The 24567-nt window shown below is 55.3% G+C and overlaps 3 protein-coding genes across 13 annotated transcripts in view; 2 read left to right on the top strand and 1 right to left on the bottom strand.

The window, feature by feature from the left end:
• Positions 1-2533, top strand: part of DUOX1 (dual oxidase 1) — a 20287-nt gene extending 17754 nt beyond the window's left edge. The window contains 6 exon segments of the mRNA XM_049706067.1: positions 48-160; positions 162-198; positions 1337-1492; positions 1643-1715; positions 1718-1767; positions 2411-2533. Coding sequence (XP_049562024.1) covers positions 48-160; positions 162-198; positions 1337-1492; positions 1643-1715; positions 1718-1767; positions 2411-2533 — 552 coding nt within the window.
• SHF (Src homology 2 domain containing F) lies at positions 28-24567 on the bottom strand. Of its 11 annotated transcripts, none has more exons than XM_033408391.2 (7): positions 24039-24563; positions 15256-15397; positions 12453-12662; positions 10902-11042; positions 9481-9652; positions 9219-9338; positions 28-5539 (listed from the first exon to the last, which is right to left on the bottom strand). In XM_033408391.2, exons 1-7 carry the CDS (start codon positions 24534-24536, stop codon positions 5353-5355), a joined length of 1470 nt encoding a protein of 489 aa, XP_033264282.1. In that variant the 5' UTR covers positions 24537-24563; the 3' UTR covers positions 28-5352. The 11 variants fall into 11 exon arrangements, with proteins under 11 accessions (XP_033264282.1, XP_004281356.1, XP_049562022.1 ...); XM_049706062.1 differs by lacking the exon at positions 28-5539 and adding an exon at positions 5546-7634 and having other exon boundaries at positions 24039-24566; XM_033408390.2 differs by lacking the exon at positions 28-5539 and adding an exon at positions 5546-7513 and having other exon boundaries at positions 24039-24566.
• Positions 10880-24567, top strand: part of SLC28A2 (solute carrier family 28 member 2) — a 221766-nt gene continuing 208078 nt past the window's right edge. Inside the window, exons 1-3 of the mRNA XM_049706058.1 lie at positions 10880-11015; positions 20495-20596; positions 22864-23008. The gene's annotated coding sequence lies outside the window, so the exon portion shown is untranslated. The remainder of the gene's footprint in view (positions 11016-20494; positions 20597-22863; positions 23009-24567) is intronic.

The following is a 24567-nucleotide window of genomic DNA, read 5'->3' as shown; positions in this document are numbered from 1 at the left end:
CTATGGTGGTAGCCGAACTTAACTCAAACACACTCCCCTCCCTGCAGCTGTGCCTTGATGGACCATTTGGAGAGGGCCACCAGGAGTGGCGTAAGTTTGAGGTGTCCGTGCTGGTGGGAGGGGGCATTGGGGTCACCCCCTTTGCCTCCATCCTCAAAGACCAAGTCATCGGTCAGCTGCCAAGTGTTCTGTAGGAAGGTGAGTGTCCCCTCCTCCCACCAGCCCCTGGCCCCCTGCTCCCTATCACTGTGTCCATCTGAACCTGTCTCCTGCCTCTGTCCTTGGCCTCCCTGGTCTGGGAAAGGCTGAGTTGGCCTGACCCCAAGGGACTCGGGGTATTCCTGGACCCTAAGGGACAGAGTTGTTTTGCTGATGCCTTCCAGGCTCTTCCCTCAGTTAGGGGGTGCCCCACGTACGATGTGCTTCTGAGAGTCCCTCCAGGCAGCATTGGAGAGGAAGCCAGCACTTGAAGCACTGTCCGGTCCGGTCGGGAGAGGGAAGGGCATACTTGGGGTGGGGCACAAGTGAAACTGGCTCTGCTCTCAAGAGGAAGAGGAGGGGAGGCAGCAAGGCAGGGCTGGCGGGCCTGGATGGCTCTAGGAGCACAGCCCAGGCCCTGAGGCTCCTCCACACCAGGCCCCTTCGCCTCACCCTGGCCCTGGTGGCAGGCCCCTGCTTGTCTCTCTGGGCCTGGCAGGTGAGTCAGGGCCACAGGAATGCAGCAGGCAGAGGCCCAGCCTGTATGCTGTCAGCACTCAGAGGGTGACAGCTCCCCTGCCACTCTGTCCGTACCAGCTCTGTCTCTGCCTCTTAACTCACACAGCCCCTTTTCTCCCCATCAGAAGCTGGAGGTGGGTACCCCCCGGGGCAGCTTCCATTCCCCTGGTCTCTCTTTGAGCCCATGCCCATCCACTCCAGGCAGCCAGCTGGGTCTTTCCAGAGGCTGTTCTGTGACATACCCCTTAGCGGGACCCTCTGCCTCTGGGCAGCCTGTAGGTTGGGAGCCTAGCAGCCTGAGCAGGGCCCACTGGAGGGAGTGGAAGGTCAGGCTCGGCAAGAGAAAGCTGCTTCCCACCCCAACAGACCTTCAGCTCACTTGACAGGCTCCTTTCTCATGGCCCCAGTCTATTGCTCACTTCCACTGCTCTGTGCCCTGGGGCAACACCATCTTCTGCCTCAGAGCACGGCCCTGTGGCCCCATACATTTCCACCTCCCCAGACTATCTTGGGAGAGGCACAAGCTGCTAGAGACCAGAAGACTTCTATTGGTGTGATGATTCCTGGGGTGTAGGGAGCCTGAGATGAGCTGGGTCCCAAGCTCTAGCCCTGTCCCCAGATCTACTTCATCTGGGTGACACGGACCCAGCGGCGGTTTGAGTGGCTGGCTGACATCATCTGGGGGGTGGAGGAGAATGACCACCAGGACCTGGTGTCCGTGCACATCTACATCACCCAGCTGGCTGAGAAGTTTGACCTCAGGACCACCATGCTGGTACATCAGGGCCGGCCAGGCAGGGCAGCTCAGTGGGTATGTGGGTTGAGGGTAAGGATGGCCAAGGCAGGTGGGTGGACCGCCATCTGGACTAGGAGCTGACCCTGGCTCTGCCTGGCTGTGACCTTCCTCCTCTACTCCCTCCCCCAGTACATCTGTGAGCGGCACTTCCAGAAGGTGCTGAACCGGAGTCTGTTCACGGGCTTGCGCTCCATCACCCACTTTGACCCCCCTTCGAACCCTTCTTCGACTCTCTGCAGGAGGTCCACCCAAAGGTCAGTCCCACCCCATATTCAGGTTTTCTTCACCTTTGTTTGGGGTCTGAGCAAAGCTCCCAAACCTGCTCCATAGGGGAAGGAGAATCCACCCCCAGGGATATTGGTGGGGTAATGGAATGGAAGGGGAGAGGTGTGGGTCACCCTGAGGGGCAAAGGGAGGAATCAGGCAGCAGGGACTTGCCACCTCTGAAGCCGTGATGCCTTGTCCAGAAGGAAAGGCTTGGTGGTTGGGCTGGTCCTCACCATAGACTCAGAATTATCCTTACCACTAATGCTGTCCAGCCCTCACCTTGGACACCAAGCTAACCTTCACCACGAACACTATGCTAGCCACACTCTCATAAAAACTGGGCTAGCCCTCAATGAGACACTAAACTGTCCTCAACTTGGACATTGATTAACCTGGCCCCTATTGGAAACACTGATCTTGCACCTGAAGCTAGCAAATGCGTTGGAAAACGGTAAAGGCTGGATGCACAGAGAGCAAGTCTACCAAAATTGAGTTAGTTTTATAAACATTGAGGCAGCCCTCACCATGCATGGTACAAAGCAAACCTTCATCAGGAACACGGAATGGTCCTCACCAAGGACTAGCCCTCCCTCTGAACACTGAGCTAGCCTTCACTTCTTCCTCCAACAGGTCCAGAAGATCGGGGTGTTTAGCTGTGACCCCCGTGGCATGACCAAGAATGTGGAAAAGGCCTGTCAGCTCATCAACAGGCAGGATGGGATTCATTTCTCCTACCATCATGAGAACTTCTAGGCCTCCTGCCCAGGGCCTCTGCCCACTGCCCAGCTGAGCAGAGGTTTGGCCCCATACCTCACCTGTAGCTTTCCTGTTTCTGGCTCCCTCAGCCGTCTCCCCATTCGCACCTCCCAACCTTGGTCCAGGTGGCCATGGTTAGTCACCTCATGCGGGTTCAGGGACTCCCAGGCCTGGAAGCTCTCAGCCTGGAGAAATGCAAGGCACTGTGTGGGGACTAGATGTTGGGAGGTAGGAGAGCTATTATTGCTTTGGGGCAAAGTGACACCTCTTCTTCCAAAATAAGAAAAAAAATCAAAAAACTGGAGCAGAAAAATTGTGTGTGTGTGTGTGTGTGTGTGTGTGTGTGTGTGTTTAGGGGACTGTGAGCCTAAGGATGAAGTGGGAGCACAGATGCTGGCATCCTAAAACCCCTTCCCCCAAATCTCCCCTCCTCTGAGCTCCCCACTGTCAAAACGGCTGGCAAATGCCTTAGAGAGGGTAGAGGGTAGACCCACAGAGAGCAATTTACAGGACCCCCTCAGCACCCCATTCTAACAGCACAGTTGATCTTTTCTGCCAACTTTTTAAACGTGTACTGTAGTCAAAACTTGCCCCAACAGGCCTCAGTGCTCCTCAGCTCTTCTCTCCTCTTCCTGCTCTAATAGCCTTTTATAAATAAGCCACTTTCCTGCCTTAGGGTTTCTTTATTCTGCTGCAGGGTGGGGTCCTCACGCAGCCAGCTCACCGAGGCTGGTCCACACGTTCTCTTTGAGCTTGCCTGTACCCACTGACTAAGGGAACCCCTCCAAGGCCAAGCGCCCCAGCTAGAGACCCCTTCCCCTGCTCAGGGGCACCTTTCCTGACAGAGGGCCTCTCAGGGTGGCTAGTGTGGGACTCCTGAGGCCTGGTCAGGAGGGGCAGAGGGAGGTGTGAGGGCTTCTGGTGATGGTGGGCTGGGCACAAAGAAGGGAGCAGCGTAGCAAGACACAGCAGGAGTCTACAGGGAGCCAGAGTTCACTGGCTTGCCCCAGGACCTCAGTTACTCCTGGTCCTCTGAGCCATGGGAGGGTGGAGCACCTGTATGAGTGCCTGTATGAGTCTTCTGTGTAGTGAGATGACAGCAAGGAGACTGATGAGCACATCACCTAACCTCTTTGGGCCTCTGTTTTCTCATCTGCAAAATAACTGAATGCCCTCCAAGTCTACTTAAGCATAGGGCAACCTCTATGATGGAATGTTTGAAGCAGGACTCAATTTCAAGTGATCCTTTCCACTGTCCCCACAGAATTCTTGCATTCGTCAGATCACATATCCTCGATTTCGAGAAACGAGCCACTGGATTAGAAAATCCAAATTCCCGTGCTTCACACCACGCTTGGGAGTTGCAGGTATCCGTTCTGGAGGAGGCTCTCAGACTGGGCAGCCGACCCGAGGGTGTTAGTTCAGCGGGTCATCGGTCATTGGGAGCTTCTGTTCAGCTTGCTCACGGGAGCGGGAGGGCGGGCCTGGAGTGGTTTGACAGCAGCTCCGCCTGGCGGCCCGGTGGTATTCCCCAGGGACTGGGCCCCAGGTCTCGGCGAGTTCCAGCTGCGGGCGCGGGCTGGGGGGCCGCCAGGGCCGCGGGCGGTGTGGCCCCTCCGGTAGAGGCGCGGCCATCAGGGGGCGCGCGCGGACGGCCCCGCCAGGCGCCACAGCCACGAGGGAGATCCGGGCCCAGGCTGGCCGGCTTCAGGTCTCGGGGTCGGACCCATCGGCCCGGGGCCGCGGGAGGCGCGGCAGGCCCCCGCTTCCTCTGGAAAGGAAACGCAGTCGGCCCGCCAGCTTTCCCGCCTCCGCCGGCGTGCGGCTTCCGCGTGGCAGGGGCGCCCCGCTCCCTCCCGCCTGGCGCGCTGCCTCTTTGTCTCTCCGTGGCTCCCCTCCTCCCAGACAAATGGCTGTTGGCAGGAAATTAGATGCGCTCTCTGGGAGCCGCGCTCGTCGGGGCGGCGGGGAGGGGGCGCCGCGCGGCAGGCCGGCTCTGGTGCCCCAAGCCGGGGTGGGGGCGAGGGGGGATGTTTTGACATCTCGTCAAAGGAAGGAACTTGATGCTTCGAAAGTGCTTTTCACAGCCGCCTGTGTCCGCTCCAGAGCTGATTTATAAACAGAATCTGTGCTCGCTCAACTCCCTCCCCCGTCAGCCCGGGGGGGGGGGGGGGGAATGGAGGAGGGGGCAGGAGGGAGCTGCGGCGCTGGAGGCGCGGAAGCGGCTGTGCCTGGCAGGACTGGGTTTATTTATTGCCTCTGGCCCAGAGCCGGGGCGGCCCCGGGCCTGTACAAGTTCCCTCCGGCCGAGCCCTTCCCCTCCTTCCCCCCGCCCAATGCCGTCTCCCCGAAGCCCCGCACCAGACTCCGGCGGAGCCCGCCGATGGTTTGGGGGTGTAGGCGGAGAGGTGGTTAGAGCACCCCGAAGGCCCGCGTCCAGCTCCATTCCCAATCCACCCCTCCACCCCTGGGTAAAGAGGGTGGAGGTCGCCACCTCTGCCCTAGGGGAAGAAAGAGGCTGGAGCTGTCTATCTTAAACTCCTCAGGAGATCAGCGATTCTGAAATCCCTTCCTCCAGGGGCTATCCTTTCTCCCCAGGGAGTCCTCTATCCTCAGCTCCAGACTACCTCTTATTCCAAGGCTCCAGTAGTCCTTCCCTTTAGAATAAATTAAGGAATCTCCAGCTGCCACTCGATTCCAGGGAGAGGGCCAAGAAAGGTTTGAGAGATCATGTGGCCCAGGAAGGGCCACAGCCCTCAGCCAGGGGATGAGCACAGGGCTGGGTCCAGATCTGTCACAATGCCCAGGCCTCACACCTACAGAGTCCGGATGGCCACGGGGTAGAGCAGGGACATGTGCTCGGCCCCCTTAATGGGCAGCTTGCGGCTGGCGTAGTGGTGCACGATTTCAGGGACGCTGCTGAAGGGCGGGCTGTTCTGGCCCAGCACATACTTGTGTTCCTTGGTCCGGGACAGCTTCATGTGCATGAAGCCCTGACTGCTCCTGGGAAGAGGAGGGGAGACCCTGGTGAGTGGGGCCCTCTCCGGTCATCGTTACCACCCCACCACCCGCTGCAAACATGGTTGTTCCAAGCCAGCTGACAGTGGAGGCAACTAGGAAAGGTGGAGGTCAGTCCAGCAAGCAGGGAGGGGATGTAGGGGATTTTGTAAGTAGGCAGCAGTAGGTACTGGCTTTGTGGTGAGGGCACTGGGTGTGCCAAGAATATGCAGGTGGAAACAAGCTATCAGCACCACCCCCCAACCCTGGGATCCAGTCGCTCCTGCCTCAGCCTATGCACCTCCCCCAGCCTATGTGACCAGGGCCAGTTTACCCTCCCCCTCCTTGAGCTGTGGGGGAGGACATCTGTGGGGGGGGAGCTCCTGGTGCCTCGTGAACACAGACACCCTTGGCAGGACAGTGGGTGGACACATGCGACAACCAACCAGGCAGATCTTGGTTGGGGCTCTCTTGCAGAGACTAGGGGAGAGAGGGAGCTGGACATCACCCCCAAATCTGGGAATACTCAGCTGCCTTGTCCTGGGGACATCCCTTCACCCTCCTGCTAACTGGGCCTTGGGCCAATCCCCCAGCTCATCTATCCAGCTCTTCTGCCTGGGCTGACATCATCTGTGAGGCTGCAGCTCCATCCCCTCCCTCAGAGAGGACATGCTCCACTGCCTCTCCCATCTCCCCACCACAATCCAGGAAATCAGCATCAGTGCCCAGCTCTGCCCACAAGACAAGGACCCTGCTGCTCAGAGCTCTGGCCAGCTCCCAGCAAGAACGTTTGTTCAAACTACCACAGGCCTCGTCGGCCAGGCCCCAGGTCTGAAACTCCAAACAGGCAATGGGGAAACCATGCTTGGGAGAGCCCTGAAGCCCGAGTACTTGTTTCTGCTGGTCAGAGCTTACTTGGGGACAAGAGCAGGGCTCAGAAGCTGGTGTGGGAGGTAGGACTGGGGAGGGGGCTGCCTCCTCGTGAGGTTTGCCACCCTTGAGAGGTGAGGCTGGCAAACCCCCTCACTTGCTTCCCCTGTCTGTATACAAAGAGGGCTCTGACTGGTCCCATTTCACTAGGGCCACAAGTGAGAAAGCACAGAGAGTGGGGAGACTAAAGAGGAAAGGGTTGGGAGGAAAAAAACAGGCCCTTAACACCATCCTTCCCTCCCCCGCCCCCAGGGTACAGTTCCCTAAAGCCTGGGCGTGTGTGTCAGGGTGTGGGACCATCCTTCATCTGCAGGGCTGAGATAACGGCTGAAGTTGACAGTGACCACGAAGGCCCTGGGGAAAAGAGCAAAGGGCCTGAGGAACACATACAGCCCCTGGGGCAGTAGAGAGGGGAGGCAGTGAGTGGTTGCCCTCCCCTGTCTGCCCTATGCCAAAACCCAGACCCAAGGCTATGGGCATCAGGGTAGGCCCTGTGCTTCCACAGTTTGGGGACAGCCCCTCCCCACAGTCCACTTGACAGAATCCCCTCTCCTGAAAACTGTACATTGTATCTTCTCCTTCAGGGACAGATCTGGCCAAAAAGGGCAACAAGTGGCCAGAGAACTGAGTTGGCAGCTGAGCGCTCAGCCTCCACACCTGGATAACTGACCTCCTGGGACGAAGTCCCAAGGGTCCATTAAGACACAGCAGAGCCCTTGCCTGACCCTCAGGGAACTGAGGTGGGACTAGCTGGGCAGCAGGGCTAGGGCTGGCATGGCTTTTGGAGGAAGCTGTTTAATTACCAGTGAAAGCCCTTCCATTACAGAGAGAAGAGAAACCATAATTGTATTTCAGAGAAGCCATTTATATGTAAACGAGGCTCTGGCAGACAGATGCTGGCAGGGCCTGATCAGCCTGGGCTGGAGCGGTGTCCAGGCCGGCCTCCCCCTTTCACTCCTCAGGATAAGGCAGGGCCCAGGCTCTGCTTTGCTCTGCTCTGCTCGTGTCTCTTCTTGCCTTGGACCATACCAGACTTGATGGGGGGTGGAGCTGTGTAATGGAACAGTGTGGTTCTTGGAGTTGGCCTGAGCTGGGTTCAGATCCTGCTCTGGGCACTTTATTAGCTGGTGGCCTTGAGCAAGTCACATACCTCTTTGAATCGATTTTCTTTCTATAAAAAAGAGATCTTGCAGGATGGTAGCTGGTTTGGAGATGGTATGTATGCTGCTTGGCACATAGTAGATGCTCTATGAATCTTAACTATAATTTTTAAAGCAATACACATTCTGAAGTTATGTAGATCAAATTTCTGACAAATGAATTTTTCCTAAATGCTCCTTTGATGTTATAATTTGCAGACTCCCCCAGCATAAGAGGTGGAAGAAACCTAAGAGGTATCCATTGACATATTTTGCAAAGGTAGAAACCGAGGTCCAGAGAGGTTAAGTGATTTGGCTAAGGTCACACAGCTAGTTTTTTTTGTTTTTTTTTGTTTTTTGCCGTACATGGGCCTCTCACTGTTGTGGCCTCTCCCGTTGCGGAGCACAGGCTCCGGACGCGCAGGCTCAGTGGCCATGGCTCACGGGCCTAGCCGCTCCACGGCATGTGGGATCTTCCCAGACTGGGGCACGAACCCGTGTCCCCTGCATCGGCAGGCGGACTCTCAACCACTGTGCCACCAGGGAAGCCCCACACAGCTAGTTTTATTAAAACCAAGAATGAAATTCAGGTTATCTGACTATAGTCTGGCATTTTTTCCATTATCTTGCAGTGAAGTTGAATAATTATCCTCCAGTGTATCTGTTTAATACTCCCAAATTTCCATATATTGGATATGTCTGAAGTGGGGGTGTACCTGTACTCTAATGCCCCCTAGAAGATGTGACAGGAAGTGGTACAGATGCCCCAGTAATGATGGGGGATGTGAATGGACACAGCACTCTGACAGGCTGCTATGTGGGGTGCAGGTTCTACCAGGCAGAACTCCTAGGTACTGAGGAGAGGACTAGCCATCCTGCCAGTAGAACCTGGGAGGCTGATGCTGGTCTCTGTATCTGTGCCCAGAGTGGCAGGCTAAGGAGGAGGAGGAGGAGCCCTGCCTCCCCTGCCTCTTCCAGGACCCTTTAAAGCCCAGTTGTCAGCCGCTAGCACCCAGACCTTCTGCCCTCTTCTTCAGAGTGAACAAGAACAGCTTTGTGTCCACTGCTCCATCCTCCTCCCAGCACCCAGCCTCCATCTCACCCTGTTGAGTCCCACAGGCAAAGTTCCTATCTCCTCGCCTGTACTTGTAGAACATCTTGGGCTTCCGTTAATAATGATGATAGTGATAATTCATTAAGCACTTGGCACTATGCTAAGTGCTTATTTCATTTAATCCTTCCCTGTAAGTCAGATATGATTATTCTCCCATTTTATAAGGAAACTGAGGCCCAGAGAGGTTAAGGGGGCCCCAGGCCACAGAGCTAGAAAGTGACAGAACCCTTCTAAGCTGCACTCTATAGCTTGACTGCTTCCCCCAATGGACTCTGCGCTCCCTGGGAGCCGGGGCTGAGCCTCAGACCTCTCCAGATGCCCAGGGCTTGGCACAGAGTTGGCACATGTTCACAGGGGATGAAGTTCTCCCCAGCCTGGCTGGGCATGGGAGAGATACTGGCGGCTCCTCCTGTCCTGCTGGTTATCCTCCCACCGATTCCCCTTGGAGTCATCCTGACAGGCTCACTCTGCCTAAAGCCACCAGCCAGCAGGCCCCACTCACTTGAGGGACAGGGAGAAGTCGTTCTTGCTGGTCTCACTGTTGCGCACCAGGTAGCTGGCCTCTTTGCACAGCCGGAGCAGGTTCTCGGCATCTGTTCGACTGATGGCCCCGTGGTACCAGCTAAGGACAAGAGAGAGGAAGGGGGGCATCTCTGCTGGGTCCCTCGCTGTCCAGGCCCACCCATTCTGGGTGTCCCCTGCAGGCAAGCCGGTGCCAGGAGGGGAAGGGAGGGGAGAGTCCCCAGCTGGACACAGACACTCACACCTGGTTTTCCAGAGGCAGTGCTGGGTCTGTCCACTCCCCCAGGGGGCTGCTGGGCTCCACGCTTAGGGACTTGGCTGACTTGGGGTTCCCTGCAGAGAGTCGGGGAGGGAGCCGCCCCTTCTCCTCCCGGCCAGGTGACAGGCAGCTCTTCTCAGATCCTTCAAACTGGGCTGTGGGGGACATACCAGTCATAGACTCTGAGGACCCTAGAGATAGAGCCCTATAGACTAGCCAGTGCTCCATCCCCATTTCCAGCCAAAAGGGGGCAAAGGAATGTTCTGGAAGGGTGGGGCGTGCTCATGAGCCTGACCAGCTCTAGGGACAGTATCCTAGGTCCATCCCTGGGTGGGGCGGGGGCGGGCTCAGCTCTCCTGTGCCACAGGGCCTCCCAGTCCCCACACCATGGCAGGAGAGGGAAGACAGCAACATGAGAAACCACTTAAGCTCCTCCCTCTGGAGGAGCTGACTGCCTTCCCTTATTCCATCCCCCTCAGGGTGGCTTCAGTGCTGATAATATTGTTTCTTTCTCCTCCTCAAGAGTTCATTACCGTTCTCCAAATCACCCTGCCAAGCCGTTCTGTAGAAATGACTTATCGATCTGAGAACAATTATCTGACTCCCCTTGGTGCCATCCTGACAGGCTAATCCTGCCCAAAGCCGCCAGCCAGCCCGCCCCTCCCCCGCCCCCAAGGTCGCGGCCCACAGGCTCCCCTCCCCCACCCACAGAAGCCCAGCAGAGGCAGCTCTGGCCTCCCAGACTGGGACAGGCATGACCGCTGAGCCTGCCCAGGGAGGGCTGAAGCCAGTGAGCCAAATGGGCACGAGCACACATGCACAGATGACAGAGACCCTCCTTCAGCCTGTATTTACAAAATACCCACTCACACCCACGCACAAATGTACAAACAGGTGCTCATGCACGTGTGCGTATGCACAGATGCAAGCACATCCCTGGCTGCCCATTCTGGGTAAAACTGAAAGTAGATGAAGTGTTCAGTGTCTTTTTTCCGCCCCCTAGCACTTTCAAGCCCTCATTGTCTTTCCAGTCACCAGATACAAAGATCAAACCTCTCCTTTAACTTCCTGTGCTAGCATCACCCCTGCCTCAGGCGTTATTTGCACTGCTGAGGGATCTGGTCAGGCAGAGCTCTGCCCAAAAGACTGAATTTAGAATAATGGATTTTTATGGCATGGGGGGGAAAGATATTTGGAAGGGGCCTCCCTCAGGAGATACCTTCCCCATCCCTTTAGGGGAGGGAGGAACATGTACTTTGTCCCTTCCATCTTCCTCCAGGGCAAGAGAGATTCCTCCTGGGTTCTCTGAACTCTGCCCCACCTCTCTGCTTCTCCAACCCAATCCACAGGGCCTGAGGGCTGAGAGGACACATCACCCTGGCCAGAAGCCCCCAAAGGACCCACCGCTGCCGTCCTCCAGGCTGGACTCAGGGAGGGGTGAGGCTGGACCGGAGATGTCCCTGTCCCCGTCGGGAAGGGAGGGGCTGCTGTCCAGCTGTCCCACCGGTGGAGGCCAAGGTAGGTCTTTGATGACCTTAATGTCAACTGGAGCCAGTAGCAGCAGGGAGAAGAGAGACAGACAGGGACAGAGACAGAGAGAGGCAGAGATTGAGACACCAAAACCCAGAGCCAGGACACAGGACAGCCTAGAAAGGAGGGTCAGAGCAGAGGCAGGGGTGGCTTCTGAGGGAAGAAAAGGACTCTCAGAGGACTGGGCGGAGCCACACTGACTGCACCATGGCAGGTGGGAGGCTCCAGGAGCAAACAGCCAGACACAGGGTCTTGCTCTGCCAGCCCCACAGGTCCCCTTTATTTGACCTCTCACAAGCCTCCAGGGCCCAAAGGGCCCAGGAAGGGAGGGAAAAGCAGGACCAGGAGCTGCCCATACTCCCCAGCATCATACCTGGACACCCACACAGCATCCTGGCATGCCCCACCTTGCCTCCCTTCCCCCTTTCGCCTGCAGCCTGGGAACTCATGTGCAGCGAGACCGAGACAGCCCAGCCTCAGGCTGTCAGGAAAACTCAGAAGCCAGAGCAGATGTTTTATTGAAATTTACCCACCACACCCTCAATCCTGAGCCTTGACAATTAGGAGAGCCATGCCACTGGCGGCTGCAGGACTGCTAACAGGTTTCCTAATGAGGAGCATAGATTTTCCCATTAAGCAACTCAAACAGTATTGATTCTCCAAGGAGACTTCGGGAGACAAACGGCCCATCCTCAATGGTGCACGCTTTACGGGAAACAAATTAGGAACCTGTGGTTTCCCAGTCTGGCTGCTGGGGTGGGGAGGACAGAGTGGAGAGCCGGGTCCAGCTCCAGGATGAGCTCCTTGCCCAAGGAGGGCTGAGGAAGACATGGGAGTAGGAATGAGGTCTAACGGCACTGAAGTCCTTTATGTTCTCACTGAACAAGGCTCTTGTACCAGGCTCTTGTATCACCCACTCAGGCCCTCTCTATGTTGGACTCCGGGCCTGGGATGGACACTGGGGTGCTTGGTACAGGAGAAACCTGATGATTTCTCCCTCTCCCCACTGGTTCCTGCTCCTGAGAAATACCCTTGGGGCTAGGCTATACACACAGTGGGTTTTCACTGTCTGGAGTGTCAATGCTTTCCTTTGTTACGTGTACGTATTTAACATATGCCACAAGTTTTATCATTTTGTTTGGAATTTCTTTATTTTTAAATATACACCGCCTCCCAAAAGATGGAAGTGGCTCAAGCCTCTTGGCCTCTGAGAGGTGGTGATGCAGGGAGTCATCCCTGACCCTGCACACAGTTCTGTGTCCACACCGCCCAACTCACCACTCTCCATGGTGCAACTCAACTGCACTTCCCTTGAGCCCAGCTCCTGCCCCCCACCCCCATCCCAAGTCCACTCCTCCCATCCCCCTGAGCCTGGAAAGCTGCTCAGAGGCCTCAGCAGACCTGCCCTCTCCACCCAGGACTCACCTGCAAAGGCTTTGGAAATCCGCTCCTTCTTCCACTCCCAGGGCTGGTCATACTCCTCAGGGGGCCTCTCATCATCCTCTGGCAGGCGGGACTCCCGGGGCCAGGAGGCCCCCTCACCTTCCGGGGTGGCCCCCTCCTCCTCCTCTGGCTCATAGGGCGTGTCATACAGAGGCAAGGGCTGAGCTGCTGTCTCCTTGGAGCCCCGGATCTCTGCCAGGGCAAGGCAGGAGGGAAGGTGTGAGCAGTCCTGGCTGCCTGGCTCAGCGCCCCCAGTAGCACTCCCCAGCTACAAGCCTTCAGAGGAGATGCTGGCTGTGGGGGGAGCCCAGTGACCACACATCTGGGGTCCCTCACCCTCAGAACACCTCTAGGGTTCCAAAAGCATGGGACCCAACAGAGGCAGGGGCAGAGAAGCACCAGAGTGAAAGACAGAAAAAAGATCCTGCAATGGCCAACAAGGGCTGGGGAGCTGAGGCTTACACATTTAGGAAACTGAGGCAGGGTCCATCTCCTTGCTACTCAGATCCATTTATTTCCTTGTGTCCCAAGTTATGTCATTTTGCAATCAGAAAATCCTTCTTTGTTGCTCAGGTACTGCTGACCACCCCCTCCTTGAAACTGTCCCCTTTGGACAAGTCATTTTCATGGACTGTCCTCCTCTCCCATCACCCCCGTTTGGTCTCTTTCCCTGGATCCTCTCTTGGTCTCTGTCCGCCAGGGCCAAATCTTATTCATTTCTCCCTGCTCTCACTCTCCAGTCTCATGGCACCCTTTGCATCTATATGTTTCCAACTGCCATAAAAATGTTTCACTTTGATGTTTCAAACTCACTGCTTTCCCCCAAAATTCTTCTAGTCTGTTCTGTGATCCTCTTTTGGGGATCACTGACCCAGTGAAAATCTGATAAAAGCTATGGAGCTACTCCCCAGAAAAATGTGCGCATTTTCACATACAATTCCACGACACTCATGGACCTCCTGGGGGTCTACACCCTTCTCATCTAAATACAGTAGCCGCCCTCTCACTTTCTCCATTTCTGTCTACTACACTGCTCTCCTTGGTCCTGGCCCTCCTTCATTCTCTGAATCCCATGTGTTCAGTGCCAATACCTGATGACTCTCCCCCTCAACTCTCCACGTCTAGATTACTGCTAGGGTGAACCTCCAATCTACAGGCTCATGTTTCAGGGGCTCCATGGAATGACACTCCCTACTGCTCTCTGCTCCCTCACCCACCTCTCCCAGGGAGGGAGAACAGCTTATCTGATTGGCCAGTGGAAGCTTCCTTTCTTTCCCAGATTTGCCTACTTGCAGAGAGAGAACGTTCTGGTTCTTTCTCCTCCTGCCCCCATGCAGGGGCCTATAGCTGTCCTGAGTTGCCCAAGCCTGAGTAGGCAAGTTTAATTCTGTGGTGAAGTATTCTTAGCTATGTCATTCTGGTGACATAGCTAAGTAATGTTCTCCAGTCAACTTTATCAGTAATAAAGCTGGCATTGCTATCTCCATCTATCTGTTTCCTTAATCCTATTCCTCAGTTATTTCCAAGCTCAGAGGGGAAGAAAGGGGTGTTAATTATTGGTCCCTTAAAGCCTCAACAATTTCCACGATAGCCTACTAACTCATCTTTCTTATTTTTTAATTAATTAATTTATTTATTGGCTGAGTTGGGTCTATGTACGTGGGCTTTCTCTAGTTGCGGCGAGTGGTGGCTACTCTTCGTTGCAGTGTGCGGGCTTCTCATTGCAGTGGCTTCTCTTGTTGCAGAGCACAGGCTCTAGGTGCGTGGGCTTCAGTAGTTGTGGCTCACGGGCTCTAGCGCGCAGGCTCAGTAGTTGTGGTGCGCGGGCTTAGTTGCTCCGCGGCATGTGGGATCTTCCCAGACGAGGGCTCGAACCTGTGTCCTCTGAATTGGCAGGCGGATTCTTAACCACTGCGCCACCAGGGAAGCCCCCTAACTCATCTTTCTGATGCCCAGTTCTTCTAGTGTGTTCTGTACACCAAAGCCTCAGTAATCCTCCAAAAATGCCACATTCATCCTGTTCCTTTCTTGCTCAAGAATCCATAATGGCTCCCTTCCCATGTTTGGAGCAAGTCCAGATGCCTCATTTGAGCCTTCAAGACCTGCACTACCCCCTCTTGGCCTCTCTCATTTTAGCTCTCCTGTATGCCCAGCACTAAGATTATTTGCCCCTGAACAAACCTTCCTGTCATCCTTCCCTGGGGCCTTGGCTTACACTGATTCACCCCTGGCCTCCTCTCTGATCACCCACATTGTTCCCTTTCCCTGGATGCTTTCTTGACCTCTGTTCCCCAGGGCCAGGTCTCATTCACTTCTCCCTGCCCTCACTCCTTGAACTACTTGCCCAATCTCATGTGCATTGCATCTGCATTTCTAGTCATGTGTTTCCAATTGCCATAGATGTTCGCTTCGAGGTCCCATCATTTCAGACCCATCACCTTCCCTAAAGCTAGTGATTCTCTTCTTGGGATCAACGACCCCCAGCCCACACCACTAGCTTGTCATTCGTGACTATCCCAAATGCTTCTGTTGTCTGCCCTTTGGTTGTATGGCCTTCTCTAGCACCTCACGTCTCAGGCACCACAAGTCCCAGCTTCTTCTCCAAAATGACTATCTTGAAGACAATGGCCACCCTCCCCAAAGACCCAGCAAAGGCTTTCTCCATATTTTCTAGGGACCAAGGAATCAGTACTTAGACTTGTGGGTCCCAGAGCCTGTTCTGCAGATACTCAAGCCTCAGGGAGCAACCCCCAACCCCACCCCCACCCCAAACTCCATCACTCACCGGCCATCATCTTTTGGGCCTCATAGGGCTCCATGTAACCGTCATTCTCGGGGACCTTCTCTGGGGCTCCTGAAGCTCCTATTGGGCCTTCACCGGTCTCCTGAACATCAAACGGATCCGCATAGTCTTCTAGAATTGCTAGCTTTGGGAAGAGAGTGAGGGGAGCAAGCTTCAGACGTCTGAGAGACAGCTCTGCTTCTTCCCAGGATGCTCTGTCCATGGGAGCAGGAGTCCTGGGCTGGCTGCCCAGGAGCTTGGATGGGGAGAAGCTCTGGCTGTTCCTTTGCAGGGGTCCCCACTAGGCTGCCAACAGAATGGTACATCTTTCTTTTCTGTTAATTTTGTGCCTCTGGCCCATTCCTTAGGCTAAATGGACAGGATGAGGCTCTGGGCTTTAAGGCCTGCCTCATTCAGGGTCCAGGCAGGACCAGAGCCTATACCAGGTGGCCTAACAGAGGGAATTAATTCAGAGACATGGTTATAAAGGTGCTGGAGTTCAAAGAATAAGCAGGGAACAGTAGGCAACTGGGGGATTAGCTTGGTCTATGCCTAGCATTGCATTCCCAGATGCTAAACAAATAAGTATTTGCTGACCTTCAAGGAAGATACTGAGTTTATGCCACAGTTCACTGGTTTATCCTCACAACATCCTTCACAATGTCATGTGGGAATTATTATCCCCATTTTAAGGAAATGGAGGCTCAGGGCAGGTAGGGAACAACACGCCCAAGTCCATTCCACATAAGTGGAGAAACCAGGATTGCAACCTGTGCCCTTTGTGCAAAATCATGCTGCCAGCCTGCTACCACTGGGCATCTTGGCTGTCCTGGGAGAGAGACCACCTTAGGATAGCCCTGAGAAAGCCAGGGTTTGGGCTCTGCTGAAATCCCCCAGGCTCTTGGAGGACAGGGACAGGAAAGGTATGGTCTTGGCCCTCCTCATCCCAGGCTGCAAGCCGCACACCCTGCAGAGGAGCTTAAGGTGCTCGGGGTGGGGCACAGCTGAGGGCAAGAAAGCCTTTCTCCAAGCTGGGCACAGGCTTGGGGGGACCTGCTGAGGCAGAGACAGAACACAGCCTGCTGCACGCTAACTGCACCTTGGGGCAGGAGAACACTGCACACCCGGTTGCCAGGCGTTGACAAGAGGTAGCTCTGGGGCCTGCGGCATGGGGAAGGGGCCACTCCTGCCTTTCCCCTATTCTCGGTCTAGGCTTTGGTTCTGGTCCAGATCAGGACTGTGGGAGACAGTTGGGCAGGGAGGCTGTGGGGATGACCACCTGTCCTGGGTTACAGGACCTGGGACCCCTACCAAGGCGGAAATGGAGAAAGAAAACTTCCCACCTCAGAGCCCCCTTCTGCATGTTCCTTGAACCCCCACTGGCCCCTCTAGGGGTCTCAAGAGTGTCCCAACAGCTCCTACCATCTCATGCATCAGTTCTTCAGGTCCTACTCATTTCACCTTGTTCCAGTCAAGACCCCCAGCTCCTTTACCTCCCTCGAATCTCTGCCTGCTTCTGAGAAGACCACCATCTCAGATCATCCCATCACCTCCACCAGAACATCCACTGGCCTGGGGCTCCTTGTCACTTCTGTCCCTCCAGCTCCAGTAAGCACCTGGTTCACAGTGGGCACTAGAAAAATGTTACTGCTAGATCACTGCCTATTTCCCATTACAGCGCCCCCCGCCCCCCGCTCTGCGAGTCCCCCTTCCTGCAGGAAGTGCAGAAAAGGAATCCACTCCTACCCCGAGCTGCTTCACCCCAGGCCAACGGGCACCCACAGTCTCACCCACCTGACCAAGGGGCTCTGGAGCCAGCCCATTGGGTACCCACCCAGGTCGGCACCCAGCCTTACACTCATAAGTGGCAGCTACTTAACAGTAACTGAATCAACAAATGTGCTACCCTTAAACCTTGCAATGGCTCTCCAGTGCCAAAAGAACAAGTCCAAAGTTAAAGGGATTTAAAGATTCCACTTTGCTCTTTGGGTTCTCGCTACCCACCCTAGGTTACTTTGTTACCTGAAAGCTCTATAATCTCTTTCTTCTCTCAAAGGCTTTCCCTTTACCTGGATCAGATTATTTTTCTTTAGAAAGCCTTCCATTCTCCCTCCAGGTCTGGTTAGGGCCTCTGTGCTGGGCTATCAGCACACTGTGTAGTAAATACTTGTTTTATTATCTGTCTTCCTGCAGACTGTGAACTTCCTGAGGGCAGGAACCACGTTCATTGCTAAATTCCCAATACCTAAAAGTGCTCAGTAAATATCTGTTAAATCAGTTCATATAAAAGAGGAAGGAAGAATGGACAAAGGGAGCACTTTTCCTTGTTCATTCAGGAGAGGAGGAAGCATGAATCTGGCTGGGGAGTCAAACACGGCGTATGAGTCCCTGGAAGCTGCTCAATAAGTAGAAGCACCTGGCCCAAGCCCCAGGCCCCCCTCCCCAACTCCACAGAGCCCCCCTTGCCTTCCCTTAGCAAGCCCAGTCAGAGCTGCAGGCAGCGCCCTTCCCACTGGAGTCCTGGGCCAGTCGTGGCAGCTCGGGGCCCATGGGCACCCAGGTGGCAGCTCTGTGGGCAGCTCAATGGCTCCTCTGTTCCATTCCTGGCTCCACACCCTGCTCCAGGAAGCCCTGGCCTCCGCCCTGGGCTGGGGCGCCTAGAGAAGCCACCCACGGGGCCGGGTCGGGAGCAGCAGCAGAGACACCTGCTGGGGCACCCGACCTGGACATAGAGGACGTGTCAGAGACCAGACCTGCTTTCCCAGTGGCTTCTAGGTCACGTGAAGAGGCAAAACTGCTCCGTGTGGGGAAGCTGCCCCTGTAGGCTTCTGACACCTTTGCTCTATCATGATTTACTTTGTTTATGGGCCCTCTACCTGACTCTGCCGTGCTCACTGTGTATACGGCATCCATCAGAGGGCCTGGCACACAGTAGGTGCTCAGTGCGCATTTACTGGATGCTCGAAAGGCCTCCTTCTACCCAGACTCCATCTTCTGGAGTGACACAGACTCTCAGATCCCCATTCATCCTAACTCTGACCTGACCGACCAGTAGGGGCTGTAGGAGCAGCCTGTCAGGAGAATCCACATTTGATAGGGATCGAAGCCTTTGGCTCAAGGGCAGAAGGAAGGAACTGGCAGGGAAGGCACCTAAAGCCAGGGCTGATATTTAGGCACATCCTCTGGTACGCTGTTGAAATGCTGAAATACTTCCAAACTAGTAGGTAAGTAGCTCTGCCCAGAGGGCCCCATGGCTCCCTCCACTCCTGCAGGAGGGTGGCAGGGTGCCTCCAGGACCCTGGTCTTGCACCTGTTCAATGGGGCAGTGCTCCTCCCAAAGCAGCTGTCAGGCCTTGCCTCTCCTTCCTGCCCAGGCCTCTCCTGAGGTAGCTGGCAGGCCCACCATCTGGTTGAACCCTCCACTCTGCAGCTGGGCCCTGCTACGAGTTTCTCACCCCACTTGTGGGGCTTTTGAGGCCAGGGGAGCAAAGGAGACACATGTCACGGGATTTGGGCTCTGCAAAGTACCCGAAGTCTACCACTGTCCCTTTTCTCCATTTCTTTAGTTTATATTTAATGTCTGGAAGCCTCTGGTTTTTTAATCTGTAGAATGGGGATGGTATTAGCACCTACCTCATAGGACTGAGTAGAGGACAATGAATGTAAAAAGTCCTTGGCCCAGAGGCTGGCAAGGAGGAGTCAGTGCTCAATAAATGTTTGCCGTGATGATAATCTCTTTTATTCAGGCATTAAGACCCCAGAGTTCAGGTGCTTGTCCAGGGTGCACAGCTTGCAGTAGCAGAGACAAGAAAGACAGAGACCCAGGTCTCTTGAGTCTCATTGCCTTGCCACAGATTTTCTAGAAAAACTGGGACATGTAGCATCTTCTCTCCTCTATTCGTAGATTTAAAATACACCTTAGCATGTTAAAGGCTCTGAGAAGTCCTGCAACCAAAAGACTAACTTAATTTTGTTTAATTCAGCATTTCTCCAAACTATTTAACCATGAAATCCCTTTTCCACTGAAAGTCTGTCAGTCTGGGAAATGGTGTACTATTGATATTTACCTTCCTCAAGATTGAACTTTTTGCACTTTCTGTTCCCACTTACTAGAATGCCCTTCCCAATTTTATCTGCCAGGGAAACTCCTTCACGTGAAACAAATTTGTTATTATCCTTTTCTAATAACAAAGCAATGCCATGCTTGTAAAACATTCATCACAGACATGCAATTGATGCTACCAAACCTTTTAAGACCCTTATAAGGCATGTCCGAAGCCACTTTGGGATTGGGTGGCAAGTGCTGGCCTTCAGCATTCAGGAAATGGTGAACTCAGCACAGAATGCAATCCTCATTCCTTCCTTAAGAGCCTCCTTCCCCTGGTTCATTAGCAAATGCTCAGTGGATACTTCCTCTCTCTGCAGGCCTCCTCTCAGCAGGTGCAAAGGTCCCGTGCAAAGGTCCCATACATGAGCTGGCAGCCAGTCTGGAGTCAGGCTGCCCAGCTGGGAACCTCAGCTCTCTAACTAGCTGTGAAACCTTGCAAGCGTGACTTAACATTGCTGTGCTTCAGTCTCCCTTTTCGTAATGCTGGAATAATAACAGATTTGTCCTCATAGGGTTGTTGTAAGGATCAACTGGTCTAATACACATCAGCTGCTTCAAATTGTACTAGATACAAGGTGGAGGCTCAGTAAATGTCCACGATTATATTATTAAATACAAAGGACAAATTCCTGGATCCTCCAAGAGCTCACAGTGACAGACACAAAACAACTTCCCAAAGAGTGAAGCACCTTGAGGTGCTATGAAGCCACACGGCTGAGCCCCTGGCTCTGCAAGCCCCACAGGCTCACTGTATGCAGGGTTTGGGCCCCACCTCCACTCTCATATCATATCACACTGGTTCTCCAGGGCAACGGGAGTAGGCTGCAGGTAGCCCTCCAAGTCCCGGGCCCCAGCCAGCTGCTCCATCCAGGGTCACAGGGTCCCAGCTGTTCCTGGCTCCCAAAGGGTGGAGCACCAGGGCTGCAGTGTCACTGAGTCACTGCCCAAGCCAACAAGCCGCAGTTGTCTTCCAGAGGGAGGGAGTGCTGCAGCACGAGGAGGCAGCAGTGGATAGGGTGGACTGGCCTGCGGGCCTCAGCCCTCCTCGAAGCACCAGTGGCAGTGGCACCAACAACAGCACAGGCCACAAAGTTCAGATCCTTTGACCGGAACCCTCCTCCTTTCCTCCATCAGGGGACCCAAGGACACGTGTGAGATAAACGAACCAGACCTCTAGACTCTGTGCAAGTCATATGAAAGAAAATTAAAGCAAAGAAGGAAACAAACTCAAAAAAGGTAAGGACTCGGTCTTCTAGGTGGCGAGTCTCTTTCAGCGCCTAGGCCAGTGTAACTTAATGATACTCAAAACACTCAATGAACACTGGCCAGGGAGGGCCCCTACCTGCCCTCCTAATCCCAGGGCAGGCATGTCTTGTTCATCTTCTGACATCCGGAATGTATCCTTCACTTTCTTCTTCCCGCCTATCTGTTCACTCGTTTCCAAACTTGGGCCCAGAGGATCCAAGTCCATGTGAAAACCATCTATGAGGTACAGTATCTATTCTTCAAAGTTCTTAATATTTCGGGCCCTGTGAACACCAGTGAGAATCTGAGAGCTGTGAGCCTTTTCCCAGAAAAATGCTCATGCCCCCAAATATGTGCACAGTATTTCTGGAGGTTCTTGAACCCTAGAAGCCCCTCTGTGAGCTAAGAACAAGAACCCTAGTTTCAATTCATACAGGGTGCCTGACTGTCTTAGTGTTCACATCACCTCTGTCTCTCTGTTTTGCTCTCTCACTCTCTCATTCTCTGTCTCTTTCTCTCACACACGTATCTTGGCATGATGGAGGCAAAGGACACACTGTGCAGATGGTCAGAGGCAACTCAAAGCTTCATCCAACCAGGGCCCCTCTCCCATCCCCATCCCCTTTTCCTAATTAGATCAGGTTTTTCCTGTTGAAGGTCTGAGAAAAGGGAGCAAAGCAAGGGAAGGCACAGCTCTCTAGCCCCTCTGCCAGAGCATAGCCTGATGGCCAGACAGGGCCCAGTACCAAGAGGGAGTCTTCCTGCAGCCAGATGGCGAGGCTCTGCCTGCCTGCTGCTCCCACACCTGCCCTGCCAGGCCTGCCCAGATGGCCACCCTTGCACCCCTGCCAACTGCAGCCGTGGGTCTCAGGGTGGGCCAGCAGCCAGAGCCCTGCACGGGGAGAAGGCTAATGGTCCTGAGCCCCCAGGCCTCTCAGGGTCCTGTCTGAGGCCTATTCTCTCCAGCCCCTACATCCACTGGGCTCATTCCCCTTCAATTTCTCTGGCTCATCACAGAAGCATTTGCACCCATTTCATCAAACCTCATGATCCAGCTCCTCTCAGAGGGTTCTGACCCACCCAGCACCAGCTGCTGGCCTGTGGAAGGAGAGAAGTGAGCCAGCCCAAGGCAAAACCTGGTCCCCAGCCTCATCTCACCTCAGGAAGAGACTCAAAAGCAGCAAGCCAAGAGGACCTGCAAGGCTAAGCGGAGGGGGAGCTGAGACTAAGGAGAAAGCAGCCACACAGGACAGGAACACCAGCTCAGCAGGGCCTCGGGGGCCAGGCTGGCTCACCATCCAGCAGGCACAATCCTGTGTGAGCTCTGCAGGCAGGTGCTGACCCTTGGGTTTAGGCTAAGGGGCTCAGGTACCTAGTCTGGGCTCTTCCTGAGAAGATCCAAACTCTGCTCCTGAAGAGGTGGAGCTGCTCTCTCTGAATGGTGGGAGCCCCCAGGTCAGCTTCCCTGCCCTTGGGCCAGCTCAGATGGCATACTGAGTCTTTCTCACACACTCATTAAACCACAGATTGTGTGGCTCCTAGGAAATCCTGCTAGATTTCATTCCTGTCCCTGCAGCTGACAAAGGAGTCAGATACCTCTTAGCATCCAAGGTCTGAGCAGCCCACAGATCACAGAGACGACCCAGGGAGAGGCATGGATGCCCTTGGTGAGAAGAGGCTGTGGGCTTCTGCATGGTTGTGTGGGCACAGCCCCTTCCTTGGGGTCTCTGTGGGGAAGTGTACAAGGGGAACTTCAGTTAGGGGAGTCTCTGACCCTCAGGTCACCCTAGCAATGGAGAGTCACCACTCAGGACTTATTGATATTTATGCACCACCCCTCTTTATGCCAAACAGTGTGTCAGGCACTTGGGAGACACAATATGAGGATAAGGCCCTTGTCCTGGAGGAGCCCACGGCTTGGTGGGCAGCCTGTTAGGCCATTCCAAGACAATACAGAGAGGAGGAGGGCCAGGGACAGTTCAAGCCCACATGCCAGCAGGCAGTGGTCAGGGAGGAGGAGACTAACTGATCAATAGTAAGAACAAAGCCTAATGCTCCCTCTGCCTCACTGCCACCACCACCATCGGGGAAAATTAGGAAGAGGAGCCTAAGGACATGTGAAGAAGCATAGGCTCCTTCTGCAGGCGAACAGTCCTGGCCCAGGATGGGTAGCCATGCCCCATGGCAGGAACTAGGGGAAAAATAATTCACATTCCTGAGGCTTCTGCTCTGACCCTGACACATCTCTCTTACCCAAGAATCAGGCAGAACAGTGGCGCACTCTCAGCTGAAAGCCTCAGCCCTGGAGCCAACAGATTCAGACAGCAACTTTGCTTTCCAATCAAAGAAAACTGTGTTCTCTGCTGAGGAGAGGGGAGTCAGCCCCAGAGCAAGCTCCCAGGGGTAAGTGAAGAGGGACAATAGAGCTAGGGCAGCCCACCAAGTCATCATCCTAGAATTTAGGACTACAGGGACTTGGGGATGACTTTCAGCTGTCAGGGAGGGATAAGGCCGCACTGAGGTTGGGCAGGGGGTGTCTTCTCTACCAGGGGCCTTTGAGCCACAGTGGATGTTCTTGGAAACAGTGAATGCCCAGCCCGCCTCTCTACCCCAAGCCTTCAGGTCCACAAAAAGCTCTAGCCACCCTCAGAGTGGACCCGGGGAGCAGGAGGCCAAGAGGAGAGGAGGAGTGGGTTCAGTTGCTTAGCCCCTTCTGGGCAACAGGTTCTGAGCACTGACTGTCCGCATACCTGGGGGGATAAGGGAAGGAGTGCAGGAGTGGGCGTGCCTGGACCTCAGTGGTTAGCATCCTTGGTGAAGAGCTGCATACTGCCTGTTCTGGCTTCCTGAGAACAACAGTCCACCCGGCTCCAGTCCCACTGGGTAAGGCAAAGGCCAGCTCTTGCCGTGTCCACAGGGAGAAACCCAGCCTTCACCTCCTTCCTGGGGCTTCAGCACCTCCAAGGATGCTTGGGCTTTTTTAACAGGAGAAGGAGTGGAGCTTGGTGCTGGCTCTGCCCTGAGGGGGAGGGGTCAGAGATCAAAGGGCAGTGAGCTGCTGCTCCCAGAGGATTGAAAGGCCATAAACTGGGGAGAAACGTGCTCAAATCCCGTTAGAAAAAGGCTCCCCGATTAGGCTCCGGGGTCTGCGATGAGGAGAGCAGAGATTGGGAGGGGGAGGGTCACTAGTTCAGGGGCTATAATAAGGGAAAGAGGCAGAGTTTGGGGCGCACGTCCCAAATTAGAAGGTCGAGAATCTGAACAAAGGTGGATGAAGGCTCCGAGCCCCGGGGTCAGGGACTAAGATCGTGTCCGCCAGGAACCGTGACGCCAAGGGGCCCGGCCCCGGTCAGGCCACCTTTGTCCCTCTCGAAAGCCCCAGACCTCCGACCACCTCTCCTCCTTGCAACCCCCCGACCGGCGTGGCACTCACCCTGTCGCTGCTGGCGGGTGGTCCAGAGATCCGTTCCTCGGGCGGAGGCGCTGGGGGGCCAGGGGTCTCGACCCGAATAAGGCGGTGGGGTGGCGAGCCGTGGCGCGGGGGCGGCGTGGGGCCGGGAACGGCAGGGGTGGCTAGAGCAGCGGAGCCGGACGGCCCCCCGGAGTAAGGGTCTTCAAAGTCGCGCTCCCTCTGAAGTCGGTAGGCGGCCAAGATGTCCGGGGGAGGTGCGGGGGGCGCGGCCGGGGAAGGTGCGGGGGGGCGGTAGTCCGGCTCCGGGGGCGCCGGCTTGCCCCCACCTCCGCCGCCGCCCCCCCCGCGGAAGCCCAGGTGCTCCCGGAGCCACTTGGCCACTCCGCCGCTGCCGCCCCCTCCTGGGCCGGTTCCCGCACCTCCGGCGCCCCGGCGCGATCCAGCCGGGCCGCCCCCCGCGCTCCCCTGCGCCCGCGGCCCCGGGCCGGAGCCGGCAGGAGCAGCTCCGCTCAGTAACATGAGGCCAGCCAGACTGAACGTGGGGAGCTCT

The sequence above is a fragment of the Orcinus orca genome, chromosome 2, assembly GCF_937001465.1.
Source record: "Orcinus orca chromosome 2, mOrcOrc1.1, whole genome shotgun sequence".
NCBI classification, from domain to species: domain Eukaryota; kingdom Metazoa; phylum Chordata; class Mammalia; order Artiodactyla; family Delphinidae; genus Orcinus; species Orcinus orca.
This window is presented reverse-complemented; position numbering and strand designations above follow the sequence as displayed.